Source organism: Anoplophora glabripennis, unplaced genomic scaffold (genome assembly GCF_000390285.2).
Source record: "Anoplophora glabripennis isolate ALB-LARVAE unplaced genomic scaffold, Agla_2.0 scaffold15, whole genome shotgun sequence".
Lineage (NCBI taxonomy): Eukaryota > Metazoa > Arthropoda > Insecta > Coleoptera > Cerambycidae > Anoplophora > Anoplophora glabripennis.
This window is the reverse complement of record NW_019416279.1, coordinates 1,041,194-1,062,485: the sequence shown is the minus strand read 5'-3', so window position 1 is coordinate 1,062,485 and position 21,292 is coordinate 1,041,194. Positions and strand designations below refer to the sequence as shown.

General features: G+C 32.9%; 1 protein-coding gene across 1 annotated transcript in view; it reads left to right on the top strand.

Annotated features, from left to right (window-relative positions):
• Nucleotides 1-20,853, top strand: part of LOC108905674 (protein 5NUC) — a 32,780-nt gene extending 11,927 nt beyond the window's left edge. The window contains exons 3-4 of the mRNA XM_018708651.1: nt 18,844-19,354; nt 19,898-20,853. Of these exons, the coding sequence (XP_018564167.1) occupies nt 18,844-19,354; nt 19,898-20,808 (1,422 nt within the window). The 3' untranslated portion in view covers nt 20,809-20,853. The remainder of the gene's footprint in view (nt 1-18,843; nt 19,355-19,897) is intronic.
• Nucleotides 20,854-21,292: the final 439 nt, after the last annotated feature.

The following is a 21,292-nucleotide window of genomic DNA, read 5'->3' as shown; positions in this document are numbered from 1 at the left end:
AAAAAAATGATTTCCATTCCTCCCTCTTCAATGGGTCCCTGTGCCCTTAGGAAGCATTTCCGGACCCATGTTCATATGAACTTCTTTACTTAGTTTTGATCATAGAATCGGCCTGTTCAGGGTTGGTAGCTAATTATGAGACACCCTGTATAGACTTTTTTCCTGATATTTTTCCGAAGACAATGCCGAAAACCGCAACTCGATCGGTTCATCAGAAAAAAATTGCTGATTTATTGTCTAACTTGCCTGGTCTATAAGTAATTCATGTTGGGTCAAATGACCCCTTGAAAATTTCCGATGGGCTTGTAGTCTATTATGACCTTGTATAACAGTCGGTAATTAAATTGTAACAACTTATACATTATCTTCAGGTTTTAGAAGAAATTAGTGTAAATCTTTACGATTCTATATGAACTTTGCATTATTAGTATATTGTCACATGATGCTGTTTTTATAATACCCTCGATAAAGGTAGTGTAAAAGACTTAAGATAACATTGACAATGTTATAATCTTGGGTAAATGTAAATTTAACTTCCTTACATAAATTACACATTAAAATTTCTTATTTACTATTAATTAAGAAAGAAACTTGTTTTTAATGTAAAACAGACGTCTCAGAGTGTTATAATGTTTTCTGATTAGGATGTCAAAGATATCAGTAAATTATCAATGTATTTATATTAAACAATTTGTGTGTATAAACCCATAATTTTTTATAAGCTATAGATTTTGCCGAGACACAATCCATAACTGAACAAACTGGATATTGATAAAAGTAGAACCACTTTTCATAATAACTGAGATTTTGTTATAAGTTGTATCTTTGGGAAGAAAAATGTTTAAAATTCAAATATAGGTATCTCCTTAATTAGCCTTATGTAGAATATATTTGGCACTTCATTCCTAAAATTCCCAATTTATTGTAAATAAAATCAAAAGAATAATTTGTATCGACAACTATTCATAAAAAAACTGGCAATAAAATCTAGCCTTGAACCTCTAAAAACACTATCTTAAGATAGGCGTTACAGCGACGTATCAAAGACAGCCTAACGTCTCTCAAATGATGTGGAGTTATTCTGAGAGCAGCGATCCGGATTCGTCGTACAAGTTCCTCTTGCGAGTTAACAGGCGTAGAATAAACAGCATCCTTAATAAATCCCCAAACAAAAAAATCCAAAGGTGTTAGATCAGGCGATCGCGGGGGCCACCCAACTGGACCTCCACGATCCACCCATCTCTGTGGATACTCTGTATTCAGCCAGTTTCGTACCACCAAAGAGTACTGGGAAGGGCATCTAATTGAAAAAACGAGTCTATTCTTCGTTGAAAAACAACATCGTCTAGCATGTTATCATGCGAGTTATTTTTGTGGATATTCATTTTTGTGAATAGCACATACTAGATCTTGATTAATGTGGATTATAAAGTTTATTTTTATGGCTTATAGATTATAAACTTTATTTAAGTTGTCAGGGTCACTATGAGAAAAATCCAATCATCGTTTATGAAAATGAATACGCAGTTACTAAACAGAAGTTTGAACAAAAAAGTATTGTTCGCAGAAGTGTTGTTATTATTAACATATTAACTATTATGATATTCGCGCCTAAATAGTATATTGTTTACGTAGTAGTAAAAGCAATACATTCTCGGACGACAATGCAAATTGTTGGCCGAGGCGTTAGTTGAGGCCAACAATCATTGAGTCCAGGAATGTACTTTTATTACGAGGTACTATGTGTTCTGAAATCGCAAATAATATCAATTCATTAATACGAACATTTCTTCATTACAATCTAATTGCTTATGAAATCGATTGTGATAAAACTCAAATTCGTTTTAATACCTATAAATGCTAAAATACAGGGTGTTTCGTATAAAAACCGACACAGAGCAGAGGCATGTAGGGAATCCAAAATATGTTGATTTAACCCTCTGGGTGGACATAAAAAATTATTGCTTTATTTTATGGGGAATTTAATTCTAAAACTTTTCTTACTCTAGTTCGTTTCCAGTCCAGCAAATGTTTAATAGTTGTACAAATTGCAGCACAACTATAAACATAAACAAATAGTTATAATAAACGTTTAATATGTGGAATACGTCAATAAATGTTATATTTACGAAATAATACATTACTGATGTGAGTCGGTTTGAAATTGAGCCGAAAAAGTACACATTTCCAAACGATTACAGAAAAATAATTTTAATTATTCCTAAAACTAACCGTAGCCAAAGCCGTATTAATTCGCTTAATTAGTTTTTTCATACCCAGAATTTCATAACCTAAAACTACGTACTTTTTCGGTAGGTCTGAAGCCTTGGCATCAGATATCCATTAAAATACGAACCGTAGCAAAATACCGCCTAAACATAGTTCTTTAAAGGTTTAGCCTGGTCTACATCCCTAAATTCTTTCTCGCCGTATTTTATTTATAGCCTTACAATGTCTGTAAAGGACAAATTAATGGGTCTGCATTTGTTCGGCTGCATCTCGCTGAGATCCAGTTGCATCAGGAATTTGATTTAGACCTCAGTTAGAAGCATTCAAACAATTGGGATATCGAATATACAGGGTGTCTAGTTTTCCATAGCTTTGGTGATATCAATAATACAAAAAAGAGTTTCAAATATGTTACATCAAATATGCAATAATATACAGGGTGTTCCATTTGAAAAAGTAGGGCTAAAAGAAAAGGCAAAGAATTAATTTCATATTTTTAATTTATTTTATGTTATACTGGATGTCCCTTTTCTTCTGGACCATTTCTTTTCAAATAAAACACCCTGCATATTATTGCATTTTTTAATTCACCGTATTTGGTTTGATAAGTCTAAAGAAAAGTGGATCTTTTCTTTGGCTAATAAATAAAGTGCAACTCTTGGACAAAGTAATTATTTTACTACGACGTATTTGTGATCCTAACGTTAACAATCACCTATTTTTAAAAATCCATTTTTTAAAATGTTTATTTGCATCCTTATTTGACAATGTCTGAAACCTGACCACCAAATTGTTAATCTGTTACGACATCTAAAGATCAACTCATTGTTCATTAGAATATAGGAAGCGTACTTAGAATAAATTTATAATTGATTTGAATTTTGCGCACGAATACAGTATGTACATCATTTTTTTAAATCAAAGCAATGTAATTATTTATACATATTCATGAGGTTCTTTTGAATTGATAATGTCACACTTGTTGATGTTGCTGTAGTCAAGACCGTTTGTTTCTTATTCAAATATTACATCTCTTTATACAATACTACAAATGAAAAAAGCTTTGAACTAGTGGAAAATGTATTATCAAATCTAAAATTGTTAGAACAAGTTTTCCAAAAATGTTTGGGTGTCGCTGATTTGCACAAGTTACTTTATTTGTGTATTGTGTATATAACAAAGTTCCTCATAATTTGGTAGTTTTATATCCAATTAAAACCTTACCAATGTTTATACATTTAACATGCTGTGACACTGACACTGTTTTTAAGGTTAATGCGATATCGAAATGTCGAAAATACCAATAATTTTCAAGGTCAAGTAAAATTATCGTTTTGCCTTCTGATTATGCATGTAATTATTGAAATAAACCTACAGCTATGTTTATAATAACAGTCAGTGTGCAAAAATAAACAGGAGTGTAAATTTAGTGGGAACACTACGCCGGTATTTTGATAGCTGTAAAACATTATTAGATTTTATTGTCAATCCGACAGTATTAAAATGTTGCCATCTTACATAGGAAAGTTTTCTAGTAAATGACGATTGAACGTTAGAAAACCCAAATCAATTAAAATAAAGCAAAAACGTTATCAAATTTAGGTAGGAAACTTAATGAATTGTATTTGCTTGACATAGGTATTGTTATCTTTTAATGAATAAAATTTACGTTTTCTAACATTCAATCGTCATTTACTCGAAAACTTTCCTATGTAAGATGGCAACATTTTAATACTGTCGATCGACAATGAAACGATCTTTCAGAATCAAGAAAAAAATAGGGGGTTGCTATTTAAAAAAATGTCGATGACGTCATTACTCGAAAACAAACGACGGTTGAAAATCGCCTTTTATGCTAAAATATGGATTTTTTAAATTAAGAATCGACCTGTTCGAGGATTTTTCCCAAAAAAATATTTGTTTCGTATTTACTGAATTTATTCCATAATTTAGGCGCGTACTGTATAGATACTTGCGGAACCAATCGTGATACCTATTTAAACTTCATTTAAACTTCTGCATAAAAATTTATTGTGCGTTATAAATTTTTGATATAGGGAGATAAAAATCTTACAGTTTCAAGAAAATTTCAGAGGGATATCATGATTATTGGGTCACACTGTATGAATAAAATTTATTTTTATATTTTATTGTTGAAATTCCAATGCTTTATAGCTACTTGTATTATATTGCCTTTAAAAGTTTTTAATAAAAGTGCGTCTCAAAGTTCTTGATAATTTTTTATTACATCGTATTTTTAAATTATTACAAATGATGGTACTTCTGTACTAAGTCTAATTATTTTTCTAAGACAGTAATACACTATTATTTCGCAATGTAATGTAAACCCTCAACCGAAAATATTTATTGCTTTGTTCGGAGGTCGAATATGTTTATAAAAGTCCCAGAGCGGTTTATACCTGCGGTATTGACAGGACAAAAGAACTACAGTGCATAATTTACTTCTGAATTGAATAATAAAATAAAAACTGTTTTAATTTAATTATTTATTGCCAAGGCTGGGCAACGTAAAAGACTATACACTTGTATGTTTATTTGCGGTTAGGTAATAATTGAATTAAACTGTGCAAAACCAAAGTTTTGCGAATAACAAAAAAAAACGAATCATTGAAAATTCTACGAGGTGCGCTATTTCCTTGGGATTTGTGGTTAGCTGTGGTGATTTTTAAAGGATTTTTAAGTTAGAAATGTTATATTACGTATTAAGGTCAGTAAGTGTTCTTTACTGGTTGAAGATATGTTTGAAGATCGAGACAGGTCGAGACAAGTCCAGACAAGACGAGACAAGACTATACAAGTCGAGACAAGTCGTACAGGAAAAAGTTTTCGCTTTGGTTACTATGAAACCGAATATTTATTGTCAAGTGACAGCTGCTGCTGTAATTAGAAATGTCTCCAAGATAATATACAGGGTGTTCTCAAAGTTGAGTCATTTATTTTAGTAAATGATACTTACCTCCTTTACGGTGTAAACAACTATTTTTTCATGTCTAGTTGGAAGGCCAAAAAAGAATTATGGATAAGCAAATCTTCCGACTTGTGTGTTTGCTAAAATCCCAACAAAATTTTGCTAAAAGGGAAGATCTATTATAATTTTTCGTAGTTGGACTATTTTATGGAAAACCATATTTATAGAAATGATGAAAGTTCTATTTCTTAATTATTAATTATTTTGTCGATGATCTGGTGCCAAGTGCGAGTTGGCATGGTCAGTAACTTGGCATACGGGATAAATTATCACATTTTACCGTTTTGTGCATTGTCATATTCAATTTAGTCTCCGAAAGGTGACAATGTATGTGAACAGCGATGAAATACTAGTGTCAACTTTGCGATATATCTATTAATCTTCAGGTTACTGGGTTACTGTTTTCTTTATCATTTTATTTGCTGAGATCACAACCTTGAGTTGTTATCTCACAGTAAAACTTCCCAAAGCGGCGGTTTATTTCTATTCAGGTTTTTTAACAAAGATATTTTGATAAAATAAAATTTGTAGCAATATGTTTAACATACAGGATGTCCGGTACAAGAAGTAATACAAAAGGAGTAATACAAGAACGTCTAGTGGCGACGAAAATATTGTAATCTAACCAAATTTACTTATATACAGAGTAGCACCAAGCAATTTGGGACCTCACCAAAGTGAAGCCTCTAATTAAAAAAAGTAATTGTAATATCTTTGCTACACTTTAACTTAAAAGTAATAAATTTGGTATACAATAAACTTACATTTTAATTGACTATGAGTTCAAGGTCATTGATGTATGGTAAGATGATAATTAGTGGAAATGTATCCCCACTCGGAACTAGCGAAATGTTTCGAAGCATTGGATGCAATCAGTTTCAGAGACTACTACGGAACATCTCAGAAAATCACCATTACCTGAGGAGCTCCTCCGTTTGAAGCGGCTTTAGACCCAATAAGAACTGAAATGAACATCAGGGGGGGTCTAGAGGTTCTCATTGCGAGTCCGCCTCCANTTTATTCCATAATTTAGGCGCGTACTGTATAGATACTTGCGGAACCAATCGTGATACCTATTTAAACTTCATTTAAACTTCTGCATAAAAATTTATTGTGCGTTATAAATTTTTGATATAGGGAGATAAAAATCTTACAGTTTCAAGAAAATTTCAGAGGGATATCATGATTATTGGGTCACACTGTATGAATAAAATTTATTTTTATATTTTATTGTTGAAATTCCAATGCTTTATAGCTACTTGTATTATATTGCCTTTAAAAGTTTTTAATAAAAGTGCGTCTCAAAGTTCTTGATAATTTTTTATTACATCGTATTTTTAAATTATTACAAATGATGGTACTTCTGTACTAAGTCTAATTATTTTTCTAAGACAGTAATACACTATTATTTCGCAATGTAATGTAAACCCTCAACCGAAAATATTTATTGCTTTGTTCGGAGGTCGAATATGTTTATAAAAGTCCCAGAGCGGTTTATACCTGCGGTATTGACAGGACAAAAGAACTACAGTGCATAATTTACTTCTGAATTGAATAATAAAATAAAAACTGTTTTAATTTAATTATTTATTGCCAAGGCTGGGCAACGTAAAAGACTATACACTTGTATGTTTATTTGCGGTTAGGTAATAATTGAATTAAACTGTGCAAAACCAAAGTTTTGCGAATAACAAAAAAAAACGAATCATTGAAAATTCTACGAGGTGCGCTATTTCCTTGGGATTTGTGGTTAGCTGTGGTGATTTTTAAAGGATTTTTAAGTTAGAAATGTTATATTACGTATTAAGGTCAGTAAGTGTTCTTTACTGGTTGAAGATATGTTTGAAGATCGAGACAGGTCGAGACAAGTCCAGACAAGACGAGACAAGACTATACAAGTCGAGACAAGTCGTACAGGAAAAAGTTTTCGCTTTGGTTACTATGAAACCGAATATTTATTGTCAAGTGACAGCTGCTGCTGTAATTAGAAATGTCTCCAAGATAATATACAGGGTGTTCTCAAAGTTGAGTCATTTATTTTAGTAAATGATACTTACCTCCTTTACGGTGTAAACAACTATTTTTTCATGTCTAGTTGGAAGGCCAAAAAAGAATTATGGATAAGCAAATCTTCCGACTTGTGTGTTTGCTAAAATCCCAACAAAATTTTGCTAAAAGGGAAGATCTATTATAATTTTTCGTAGTTGGACTATTTTATGGAAAACCATATTTATAGAAATGATGAAAGTTCTATTTCTTAATTATTAATTATTTTGTCGATGATCTGGTGCCAAGTGCGAGTTGGCATGGTCAGTAACTTGGCATACGGGATAAATTATCACATTTTACCGTTTTGTGCATTGTCATATTCAATTTAGTCTCCGAAAGGTGACAATGTATGTGAACAGCGATGAAATACTAGTGTCAACTTTGCGATATATCTATTAATCTTCAGGTTACTGGGTTACTGTTTTCTTTATCATTTTATTTGCTGAGATCACAACCTTGAGTTGTTATCTCACAGTAAAACTTCCCAAAGCGGCGGTTTATTTCTATTCAGGTTTTTTAACAAAGATATTTTGATAAAATAAAATTTGTAGCAATATGTTTAACATACAGGATGTCCGGTACAAGAAGTAATACAAAAGGAGTAATACAAGAACGTCTAGTGGCGACGAAAATATTGTAATCTAACCAAATTTACTTATATACAGAGTAGCACCAAGCAATTTGGGACCTCACCAAAGTGAAGCCTCTAATTAAAAAAATTAATTGTAATATCTTTGCTACACTTTAACTTAAAAGTAATAAATTTGGTATACAATAAACTTACATTTTAATTGACTATGAGTTCAAGGTCATTGATGTATGGTAAGATGATAATTAGTGGAAATGTATCCCCACTCGGAACTAGCGAAATGTTTCGAAGCATTGGATGCAATCAGTTTCAGAGACTACTACGGAACATCTCAGAAAATCACCATTACCTGAGGAGCTCCTCCGTTTGAAGCGGCTTTAGACCCAATAAGAACTGAAATGAACATCAGGGGGGGTCTAGAGGTTCTCATTGCGAGTCCGCCTCCATAGAACCTAGCCCGAGAACAACAAGGGCAGGTCAAAGACTCCTAGTTAAGGCTACGGAGATGACAGATTATTCTGTAACTAAACATTAGGGTTTCTGGTCGAGACTTCTCGAAGCGAGAATTCCCGGGAAATCTGGCTTTACTCGAGACGAGAAAAAAATGTCGAGAAATCGAGAAATCGAGAAATTTAAAAATCACGCGCATCTTAAGTTCTTGACTGGAGTTCGTTTCGTTCATGCGTTCAATTCGTTTCTCGACAAATAACTGAGCGGTTAAAGTAGTTTCTCTACCAGCTCATGATTTATTTATTTCAAGTTTTTAAGGCTTTAGTTTACTTTGATGATTCTTTTTTTAATGTACCTACAGGGTGATTCACTATATTTTGAACCCCCTTTAACTTTTTTGTTTTAAGAGTTATAAAAAAATGTGAAATACGAAAGTTGCACGATTTTTTATGAAGTTTTCGAAAATGATAGTAAAAAAACAAATGAAGTTCAAACAAAAGGGCCGCGGATGTTAACTTTGTTAATTTAAATGGAACGCCCTGTATATTTTTACATATTTGTATAGAACGTTCCTTGTCGAGCATAGTCATATAGGGTCCATCTCTAATAATAGGCGAGATAATATTAAAAAACGAAATGATGTTTTTTGATTTAGAAAATAAGACATCTTGCAATTGTTAGACCTCTTTCAGGCATTTCTGCGTTTTTTCCAATTACGTAAGGATTTAGATTTAGTTGTAATATATTTTGACATATCGGACATTGATATAGTCCAAAATGCGTATAGGTATTTTAAGTAAATCTCACTAATTAGACCGTGTGAGGCCAATTACTCATGGACAATCTTATATATGGTAGGTCGTGACAGTGACAGGTAGTAATGTCATGATAACATTGTTATTGTTTGACAGTTTGTATTAGTATTTAATTAAAATGGGTTACACAGAAGTAGAAAATTGAAATATTATTAGGAATTAAAATAAACTATGGAGAATATCTAACTACTCTATTTTAATTCCTATAATATTTAAATTTTCTACTTCTGTGTAACCCATTTTAAATAAATAATAATACAAACTGTCAAACAATAACAATGTTGTCATAATATTACCTGTCACTGTCACGGCCTACCATATAACATCCATGAGTAAATAAGCCCCTCACGGACTAATTAGTGCGATTTAGTTAAAATACTTATACCCATTTTGGACTATATCAATGTTCGATATGTCAAATAAATCTAAATCCTTACGTAATTGGACAGGGAACGTTCTATCCAAATGTGTAGAAATATGCAGGGTGTCCCATTTAAATTAACAAAGTTAACATCCGCGGCCATTTTGTTTGAACTTCATTTGTTTTTCTACTATCATATTTGAAAATTTCATAAAAAATCGTGCAACTTTTGTATTTCACATTTTTTTTATAACTCTTAAAACAAAAAAGTTAAAGGGGGGTCAAAATATAGTGAATCACCCTGTACCTAGTTATAAGTTTGTGTAGAAATTTTATTATACCTAATGTTGAAGTGATAAATTAATAGGGAGAACGCTTCTGTATCTTTAAATTAAAGCTTGTTTTTTTTAAGATTTCTTCGGTTAAATTCCTTATTTACTATTTATTTAATTAAAAGACTGCATTATTAATGATTATTAATAATTATTATTGGAAGAAAACTACGATTCAAAAACATTGAAATAAACATAAGTATATTGAAAGTGTTTAATAAAAATACAAGTTAAAGGTTTTTAAGAAGAAACTTAAAGTTTAATTTAGTTTTGTTAGTAGAAGTAGAAACATAAGTAATTAATAAAAATACTGAATAAATAATAAATGTTAATGATGACTGTTAAGTATAATAGCATGTTTATATTTCGCATTGCAATACCAAAATTATGGGTTTTTTAAGTTTTAGAAATTTCTCGAGAATTCGAGAATTCCCGGGAATTCCTAGTCGAGAATTCTCGAGACCCGAGAAAAAAAATAGGCCGAGAAATCAGAAACCCTACTAAACATCGTAGTTTAAACAGAGTGAAAGAAAAGAAGACAAGGAGTTTGGCTATTTTTTGAACATGCCTCGTATGTATTTATATACAAACAAATTCAAAATGAAATCCACTAAAATCCGCTTGTAAATGTTGTTACGAATTTACTTATCATCGACGAATAGTCCCTAATACCAGTAAGGTTCAGTGAGGTATAGCTTTTTTATATAAAAAATCCAAATTAATCAAAAGTAGGATTATAAAACTAATACTACCATAAATAAAATCCTGTATGGATGTTGGACTTATGATAGCATGATTTACAGTGCGGTAAAAATAATATATTTAAAAATACACGAACATGTAAGTGTACATTTCCTCTAGAAAAACCGAAACAAAAACCTTATTTTAACAATAAATCATCAATACTTAAGTAATAGCCGCCTATTAATCAAAAACTACGCCAACATCTTACGGACTAGATTTTTTACCATTTCTTCCGCAGCGGTCCCTATGATTTATAGCGTAGGTTTAAGCTTTTTATTCTATTTTTTAAGCTTAAGATGTGATTATGTCTATGTAAACGCAGCTAGTGAGTCAATATATTCTAAAAATAAAAGAGCAAGATACTTGTGGACGTAACATATAAATAAAACCATGTGGTGAGGTGCGGTACGCAAAACGAGTCGTTTTTATCTTAATTGCCTTGAACAAAATAATTACTTTGCGTTTGATAGAAAAATGTTGTACATATCAACGTCAGATGATGGTTATTTAAATAATACAGTTCTAATCCAAATTAAGGCGATAATGCTGTTTCAGATAAAACAACAAGGTTGTAAAAATTAGGTATTAAAATATTTGTAAGAATTAGAAGCTTGTAAAATGTACAAGGCATTGGAGAATCTCTCATATCACAATAATTTCGTAAATCAATCAATCTGTCACGGCCTAACGTAAATTTACAAAAAATATATACCACCTGTAAATAAAAAATATGGTAAAATATGGAATATATGCTGATTAGGTTAGATTTTTTTGTCTGCAGCTGTACTATGAAAGTTATGATCATTGTCGCACTAGGCGAAACAAAGCCTTAACAAAGATTATTATTGAAGTTACATCCGCAGTACCTATCTAGCAAACATCAGATAAGATCTTTCGTTAGAAGAACCATCAGACGTATACCGGTTCCAAAAGAGCTGAATTTTCTTCAAAAAGAGTATCGTAAACATGTTGCTGAAGACATGCTCGAACAAGCTAATTTAGACTCTACATTCATGCAAAGCATCGTAACGGGTGACGAGACATGGCTTTATCAGTTTGACATGCAAACGAACCAACAAGCTAACGAGCCGAAATCAAAAAAACTACGTCGAAGTGGATCAAAAATCAAAGTCATGTTGGCTGCTTTCTTTGGCTATATCGTGATGACACAGAATTTGTTCCAGATGGAGAAACTGTCAACAAGGAATATTATCTGAGCGTTATGAGGCGTTTGACAGAGAGAGAGTATGCGCCACAAGGGATCAGATTTATGGAAGGACAATTCCTGGCTTTTGCACCATCACACAAAGCGATAATTGTGAATGGATTTCTTTATCAAAAACTCAACGAACGTCATCGAGCAATCACTGTATTGGCCGAATATGGCCGCTGCTGACTTTGAATGTAGAACACACAGTCGATAGTATCCATAAAACAAAAATTGCTGAAGGAGTTGAAGTCCATACGGAATATGCGTTTAAAAGATGCTTTGACGATTGGGTTGTTCGTTGGAAAAATTGTATTGCGTCAAATGCAGCCTATTTTGAAGGAGACAAAATAAATTTTGATGATTGATCGAATATATTGTGTTTTATTGACAAATACCGAACACTTTTTTTGGCAGAATGTATTATTATAAATGTGCATAGGTCGAAGATTAGCAGAAAATTTAAAAAATGATTTAAGAAATTTTAATGATACAAATGTCACTTTCAGGAATCGATACTAACAGTTAAAAAGTTACAATTTTAGCTTTCATATCTTAAATTTATAAATTATTTCTGGTTAGTTAATCCTAAAAATTTTATTTTTCGTTTTAAAAAGTCACTGATTATTTTAAATAATCAGACATCGTGGGTAACCCTGCCTATGAATTATTATAGACAATTATAAAAGTTATTACAGGCAATTATATAAAACATTACAGATAATCGTTGAAATTATTGTATATAATTGCTCAAATCCTATACAATTATATACATTTTTTTGCATCGAATGAGGTACGTACCACACACAGTTTCATGAACAAACAGGAAATTATATAAATTATTTATTTATGACAGTTGCGTTTTATTGTAACAAAATTTATAATGTAAAATAAACCTCAAACAAAATAACACGTTCTTATGCATTGTTTCGTACCCGAAATTCGATTTTTATTTTATTTTTTTTTACTTTCTGGATCGTTGTTACTTCTGTACGGTATTTTTCTAAAATTAGACTATTTTATTGAAATAATAAGCAATTCTGGGAATTGACAGCCTTCAAACTATCGTTAAATTATCTAAAAATTGGCGGAAGTCCGACAGAACCGTTGTCGTGGTTTGGGCGATAATTTCCAAATTATAAAACTGCTTATAAAACGCTTAGCTTTTTCGGTTCAAATTTAAAGTTTTCATTTGTTTATCGCTTTACAATTTCCCAACCGTCTAGAAACGACAAAACGTTTAATAAAATTGTTGATTCTGCTGTTGTGTGGCGAATGTCAAAGGGTCGCTAGAATGCTATTTGTTTTAATTGCGTCAGCGAAAATTAATAGGAACTCGTTAGACACAACACAAACAGTCATTTTGCTATGGTGCTTAAATGCATTATGGGACTTCTAAGTATATGTGGGAATTTACGTAAATTTAAATCCAGTATATTAATTTATGTTTGCTATGAGGCAAAGTATGTATATTTTTAATAAGAACGTGACATCTTATAACTTCTCCACCTGTTCATTTGAGTACATGATTTAGCAACACAATAATGCTGGGTGTCTCTTAATTCCACTGCCACAAAATTGACACAAAAAGTTTAAAGCTTGGAAATGACCTCTTAACAATGTTTTTTTTTCTAAACTAGTTTTCGATATAATTATGAAATTTGGTAACATTTTTCGCCTAACATAACTCCCAAAAGAAATTACTTCTTTAAAACCTGTTTTTTTATAGCTACCTTGATAAAAATATGTCAAATTTTTTTTGGCCTCTTGGAAATTACAAGTTTACATCCTATAGCATATCATTAACATAAATATCAAAAAGCAGTGGTTCTAATACAGAGCCTTGAGGCACCCCAGTAGAAGTAATAATTTTCATCTTGGAAAATAGTTAGGTATGTTTGTCCACCACATTTTGCTCAAAATGGGGATAGGTGGATTGGAAGAAGAGGCCCAATTGAGTGGCCAGCAAGATCACCCGATCTTACCCCATTACTTTTTTTATGGGGATATCTAAAAACCAAGGCTTAATAGCGCATTTAAAGTTGAAAAAGTTTTAAAATAAAAATTTAATCAACCTATCCTTCCATTAAAAAAATTGGGGGTTGCTGCAACCCCTCATATAATTAAAAATAAAGAAACCTCTTTGTAATATGTCCCATTGAAAATAAAAATTGACGTGTTTCAGGAATTTTGTGACAAACCTTTATTAAGTTGTACATATACAGAATTTATTCCGGTTAAACTTTCCACTCTGTATAGAATTTTTAATATACACTGAACATTGCACATAAAGACCAGGCAAAAGGTATTGGTAATCTTAAAAAGAAACGCCAAAGATTGCAGTTAGAATAATTCATTTTTGAGATACAATTTTTTGACGCGTCGTAGTTTGTAGTCTCATTTAGACGTTTCAAGTACTTCTAATGATAGTGTCTGAAAAAAACGAGTGTCTGCCAGGTGCGACTGACCTTTGCAAGAAGTAGCCAAGTATAGGTGTGTGTGGAGGCCACTGAACTGATTGTGAGTTAAGAATCTTTTTAAGTCAATAGAAACGGAGAATTGTATTTAATTTAATTTGGTAGTTGTTTTCAGACTGTTTAAGGTGACTGAAACATTGGTCATGAAGGTATATAACTTTAAAAACCATTTTTGGTATTATGCCACATTTTTTTAAATTAGTATTCTCCGCAGTACAATACAGGGTACTCCTACATTATCATCCGATATTTTCAGTACGGATATTATTATTTTGTAATTTTCTTAAAGACGGCTCTGTTAACAGTTACTTAACTTACCCATAATTATTACAGCTATATAGTTATTGTTGTTGGTTGCGATTCTTTTACTATCAACAACAAGGAGTGGTATTACAGACATAGGTAACGACGGTTTTTTGTAATGTAATCGACTTAGAAACAAAAAACAATGTTCATTTTATGATGTAATACATTTATAATAGCTGATATTAGGATTCAATGTCAACATTATGTTTAAAAATAGTTAAATAAAAATGTTAAAAACTGTTTTTGGGTATTTAACGATAATTTTATTGATTTGTTATTTAAGATTTCAATTTTTTTGTCACAAATTTCGATAACCGGAAACTTGTTACAGCGTATGGTGGTATTTTTGAATTATGTATGAGCAGTTAGGTATATCCAGAATAATTTCTATTTTTGTCTCAAGAAAGTATTGCTACTAGTTCTTAAATTTGAATTTCCTTAATATACACTGAGGAAAAGGTTTAATTCGAAAAAATAAAATTTATTAGAGTCAATTAAATCGTTTATTTGTGCTTGCCGAATTAAAGATTTCGTTGAAGTTAATAAGACATATATTTGAATGAAATTAATATATATTTAATTCTAAAAAATAGTTCAAACGGTGAAAATAAATTAACTTACTTGCTGTGCACAATGAAATATTTATTTCTGGAAGAGCCTATTTAATTGGTATACTTAATTTTGTTCGTTGTTCGAAAAGCTACCTTACTTATCATGTTGATATGAACTTTTTTTCTTAAAATTAGTCAAAGATTCACCCTTTAAAGTTTGTACAAGTACTTAATAAACACCCTGTATATTATATAACAATAAATAATTAATATTTTCAAAAAACTGATACGTCCTACTAGTTTCAAGCAAGCTTCTTCCTCTGTATAACTCTTACAAAAAATTCAAATACTTTATAACACTTATGAATTGATTTGAAAAATATTGTATCTGCCGCTGTTTCAATTCTCTCGTTATTTTTAAGTGGAAGTTCCTCTTTAAATAACCCCTGGCAAGCAATTAGGTGTATTAAAATGGGGGGGATTCTGCTAGTCATTCAGCTCAACTAATTCGTTTTCTAAACCGTATTTGACATTTTTCAAACCTACCGCAAAATGAGATATCCAAAAATGCAGAAATGTTGCTATGTTTTTAGCAACTTCTTGCCTACCATTTGACATAAACTTATTATCTGCGTAAGTGTAATACGACGTGTTACTTCGAAAACATGCTATCTCAAATTTAGCTTGGAAAACATGCTATCTAAAATTGTACTTGGAAATGATGCTGCCTAAAATTGAACAAAAATGTTTATTATTACTAAAAATTATTCGACTTTATTCATACAAGTTTACCTTGACATAAAAATTAGCAGCGCAACCTTATCTGATTTATAATCATTACTCTCGATAGGTACACTTATTTTTTTTTTCACAAAATCTGGGATGCAGAATTTATTCTGAAAATAATTTTATATGCCTCATGCGGACTTTAAGGAGACAACAATAAAAAGGATTATATAGTGGACCAGGCTAGGCCTCGAACTCCGGGTCCGAATCGTTCTTACTGCACCTCAATCAAAACAAATGGCTTGTTAAAGGTACGGTAGCCGCGTGCATGCATAGACTTTAGAAATGAAATGCAGGTATGCGACGCTTTATTATACTTGTACTTTATGATCTGCTGGATATCGATGCGACGGACGCAGAGCATATGATATGCAAGTGCACGGTTCCGCAGTTCCCCATGCAGACACGTTTATCGTACATATCATTCAACTTTATACATTATATTTTATATTCTGGTTCTTCGATGTTGGCTCTGACACATTGGACGTAGGTAGTAGCTTATAGCGACCAACTTAACCTCATTTCTCAACGAGCTGTATAGCAGCTGTCAGTTTCAATAACGTTAATGACTATATAACTTTATTTTAAAGAATAATCGTGATAACAATAACAAACAATTAAAGGAGCTGCGGAAAGTGTCCCCCTCCTTGTCCCAAGCACTTTTCACACCTGTTCCTCAAAGAATTAAAGACATTTTCTAAGATGCTCGGGGTATTGTTAATTTCACGAATCTTGTCTATAAGTCGAGCCTGCAGATGGTTTAAATCAGGAATAGGCAGTTCAAAAATAATGTTTTTAAGGTAAGGCCACAAAAAGAAATCACACGGCGTAATATCACATGACCTCGGTGGAAATTCATGTTCTGCATTGACTTATTAGTCGATTTTGGAAAACTTCCCTCAACATATTCATCGTCTCGCTTGCCGTATGTGCCCTTGCGCCATCTTGTTGAAAGTAAAACTTTGTAATTTCGTTTTCTTCCAGCTGGTTAACAAAAGGAGCGATAATTTCTTCTCTATACCTTTGCGCAGTAAGAGTACCATTAAAAAAAATAGGTCCATAAAACCTCCTTCGATTGAGAGCACACCAAACTCCAATTTTTTGAGCGTGTAGAGGGCCCTCGACAAAAAAGTTACCACATTCTCATATTCTGTGAGTTTACGTAACCACTTAAATGTAACCAGGCTTCATCAGAAAAAAAGGTTGATATTATGAAGTTCACCGTAGTTGTTTAAAAACCATTCACAAAATACAGCCCGTCGCGGAAAATCAACTTCATGAAGTTCTTGCTGACAAGTTAAACGATAGGAGAACAAACGCAAATCTTTTTTTAACACTGTGTGGAAGGTACCGACTGATACTCCCACCATTTGTGATAAAACACGTTCAGAAGTTCTTGGCGCATTTTCCATTATTTGTTGGACATTTTCTTTCAATTCTTCAGTCCGGTTTTTAGGTCGGCCGCTTCCTTTTTTTTTGTTACACTGCCCGTTTCACGAAAAACATTAACACAACGCTGAACTGCACTTTGAAAAATTTTGTACTCAACAACGCCGGGAAATTGATTTTGAAATTCTATGAAACATTCCTCAATAGAATACTTCCATATTCCATCAATCTTGCGTCCATTTCTAAAGTAGGACTCTATGATAAACACTTTTTGTTCTTGAGAAAACACCATTTTAAACGCTTTTTAAAACGAAAATATTCAAATTGATAGCGGCGATATAGCGCTTTGACAGATGACGTTTAAGTTCATTTGCTATACGCTACGCCCTACGTCCAAATTTTCAGAACCAACTTGACCACGTTTTTATTTGAACGCTCGTTATTTTATCGTTTATAACAGTAAGTTAACAAAATTGATTGAACAATGTTGAATGAAAAATATAAAATAAACAGTGTATCTGAACATAAATATTCCTTACCTCTGTATAAGTTTATTATATGTGCACAGTTTCAATCATTCAATGTGCATTTCAACAATTGAAATAAATCTGCTTTGATACGTTTATCATCCCGAATATATCGTACGTATCATACTCATTTTGTATGCCTCTTTAAAGTAATAATGGCTTTGCCGTGGTAAATAAATAAAAAAATGTAATTCTACATTTCTTCTAGTCACGATAATAGAATAAATAACAAATTCTACAATTATAAAGATAACATTCTTGAACACTAAACGCAGAAGTACTTCTGTTAATTTTAAACTCAGTAAATCCCTTGTTTTTCTCATTAACAGCTGTAACTATGATGTAAATTAATAATCTTTTTCCACGGACAAGCCTGCATGTTTTTGCATCGTTTAACGATAAATATTTCTTTGATTAAATCGTATAAACAAACACATGGTTATTATGATTTCAAGTGGTGATTCAATTTAGCAATTTAGCACGATTTTGCAACAATAAATATTATTTGAGGAACAAATACAATCCCATAAATAATTATTGAGGAATTATTGGCGATCTTAGGGTAAAGTAGGACAAAGATTATCTAAAATTTATTGACTAATTTGTCAAATATTATCTTTAGTATCGACAAAATTTAAAAAAATGTCAGTAACAAGGAAGTTTTAATGTATGGTATTGCAAAATATGTGAGGAAGCGATCATAATTTAATGTTTAGCTGCACTGCATATATTTATTATTTACAAAACAGTATTACTTGACATACCTCAATGACGTATGATATCATATTTCTGTGGAAATTCATCTCAAATATTATCGCTGCAACAAAAACCAAAATATTAATCTTTTGGCTCTATTGGAATTATCTTCACAATATATTGTTTACAATTCTATGTTGGCAGATGCAGAACAATTAAAATTAATGTTTAACTAGAAATCCTGATCTAAACTTAAACTAAAAATGGTACATTGTTGTACAACATCCCACAAATTCATATTTTTGTTAAAATCAATTTCCATTCATATTTTCTTTCTTTGTTCCAGTGCCTGGGCAATCACGAATTCGACAATGGCGTAGCAGGCCTCGCACCATTCGTAGAAGCCGTTACCAGCCCCATAGTAGCGGCCAATATGGACTTCAGCAACGAGCCATCCTTGCAGAAAGTCCAAAGCTCCGTTGTCATCAGCAAAGGGGGAGTGGATATCGGCATCATAGGCCACCTCACTCAGGAAACCAAGAAAATCTCCATTCCCGGCAAAAATGTGATATTCAAAGACGAAGTGGAGTCGGTGAAGAATGAAAGCGAAAGGCTTGATAAGCTGGGAGTGAAGATTATAATAGTTTTGGGGCATTCCGGGTACCTTATGGACCAGAGGATAGCCGCTGAGGTGCCTTTGGTGGACGTGGTTGTTGGCGGACACACCAACACCTTCTTGTGGAACGGGCAACAGCCTGACACCGAGACTATTGAAGATTTGTATCCCAAAGTTGTGACGCAAGAGTCAGGAAAGAAGGTGCCGGTCGTGCAGGCATACGCTTATACCAAATACTTAGGTAAGTTGGTGAAATATCACAATACTTGAGTACGATAAAGTAAAATCATCGCATGAATTCACTTCTTGCAACTTTCTTCATTTTTAGTTTCTTTGTTCTTTCTGGCTGTATCTTGACATATTGTAGATATGAAGTGGAGATAATTCTAATGGATCTCCATGATTTCAGAGCTCCACATCTAATTATATCCTGCTCTTTAGACACTACAACTTTGATAGCTCATTCACATAGCTGCCAGATTCCCATTTTTCTCTTCCAAACAGTATACGATCCATTCTTCTAGGCTTTTGAGCTAAGTCAATACATAGACTGTAATCTCTTCTTGCTCGTGACAAAACCTAACAGTCTACTTTCTAGGAAGCCTATAAAGCCTAAGGCTTCTGTAGGGCTATACATAAATATACTCTGAGTAACTTAATAACCTTCTGGTTGCTCCTTGCTATCCAAACTAGTTACATTGTTCTTTAATATGGAAATACTCTATATCTTATACCCCACAAGTTATATTTCAGGGATATTTTACTGATTATTCCTTTTGTTTAGGAAGGCTTAACCTCACTTTTGACGACAACGGCGATTTGACTTATTTTGCCGGACAGCCAGAGCTCCTAGACAGTTCTGTACCTCAGGAAGAAGACGTTTTACAACTTCTAGAAAAGTACAGACCACAAATAGACGCGCTCAACTCTGAAGTAGTGGGCAAGTCCAAAGTCATCCTGGACGGTGACTCCATCAGGTGTAGGCACGAGGAATGCAACTTTGGCAACCTCATCGCTGACGCTTTCGTCATGTACAAAGCCTCAGTTTCGCCCGAGACTTGGACCTCCGCTCCCATAGGCTTGTACAACGGTGGTGGAATAAGAACTACCATAGAACCGTTGGATACGGGTGAAATCACTAGAGGGGAACTCCTAGCAGCTGTGCCGTTTGGCAGTACGCTGCTCACAGTAACCCTGAACGGTTCTGACCTCATCAAAACTTTAGAGATTGGAGCCAGGAGTAACGGGGAGACTTCCGCGGGGGAATTTCTGCAAGTCTCCGGACTGAAAGTGGTCTACAACATGTCTCAGCCGGCATTGTCCAGGGTGGTATCCGTGAAAGCAAGGTGTGGGGTCTGTACTATTCCTACCTACGAGGAAGTGGACCCCAGCGCAAATTACACCATAATCACCACCAGCTTTTTGGCCATGGATGGTGGGGATGGCCACTACGTACTTACTGAGCATAGTTTCAATAGGGTGAATGAGGATTTGAATGACGTCGACACTGTGGCTTGGTACATCTCACAGTACAGTCCTGTGTATCCTGAGGTGCAAGGAAGGATAGGATTTGTTGTTGGTAGTGGTAGCGACAGTGGTGATGACGGAAGTCCAGGTTTTGCTCCCAGGACAAGGCCCAGCGGATATATTGTTTACGTCTTGCTGATAATCGGACTTTACAATTATTTATTGTAATTGCTGTAGGTATTTTAAATAAATGATAGATATATTTTGTTATAATTGTGTTGTGTTATTATTATTATTAAATCTTTCAATTCGTGCAGTGCTTTCAGTAGTCATGAATACTATTTCCGAATACAGGATCCTGATAATAAATTTAAAACTGATGAACGCGAATATTAAATACTGTCAAATAAATGTATCAAATTACCAAATTACACTTGGAGAAAAAAAAAATGTTTCCTGAACTTTTTAGAAGTGGAAATGGTAAAAGGGCTTATAGTAAACCTAAAAAAAAATTAATGCGTGAGCGGGGGTGGCGGAGGGTTGATATGGCGGTTGAAAAGTTGTGAAAAATTGTATCATTGGGATTTCTGGCGAAAGTTGATGTCAAACAAAAAAGTAGATCATGCAAAAATCTACAACTTTTGTAGAGGTCACTTTTTACGATAACCTCAAAATTTTCGAGAAAACAGGTTTTTTCTGATTTTTCGTTTTT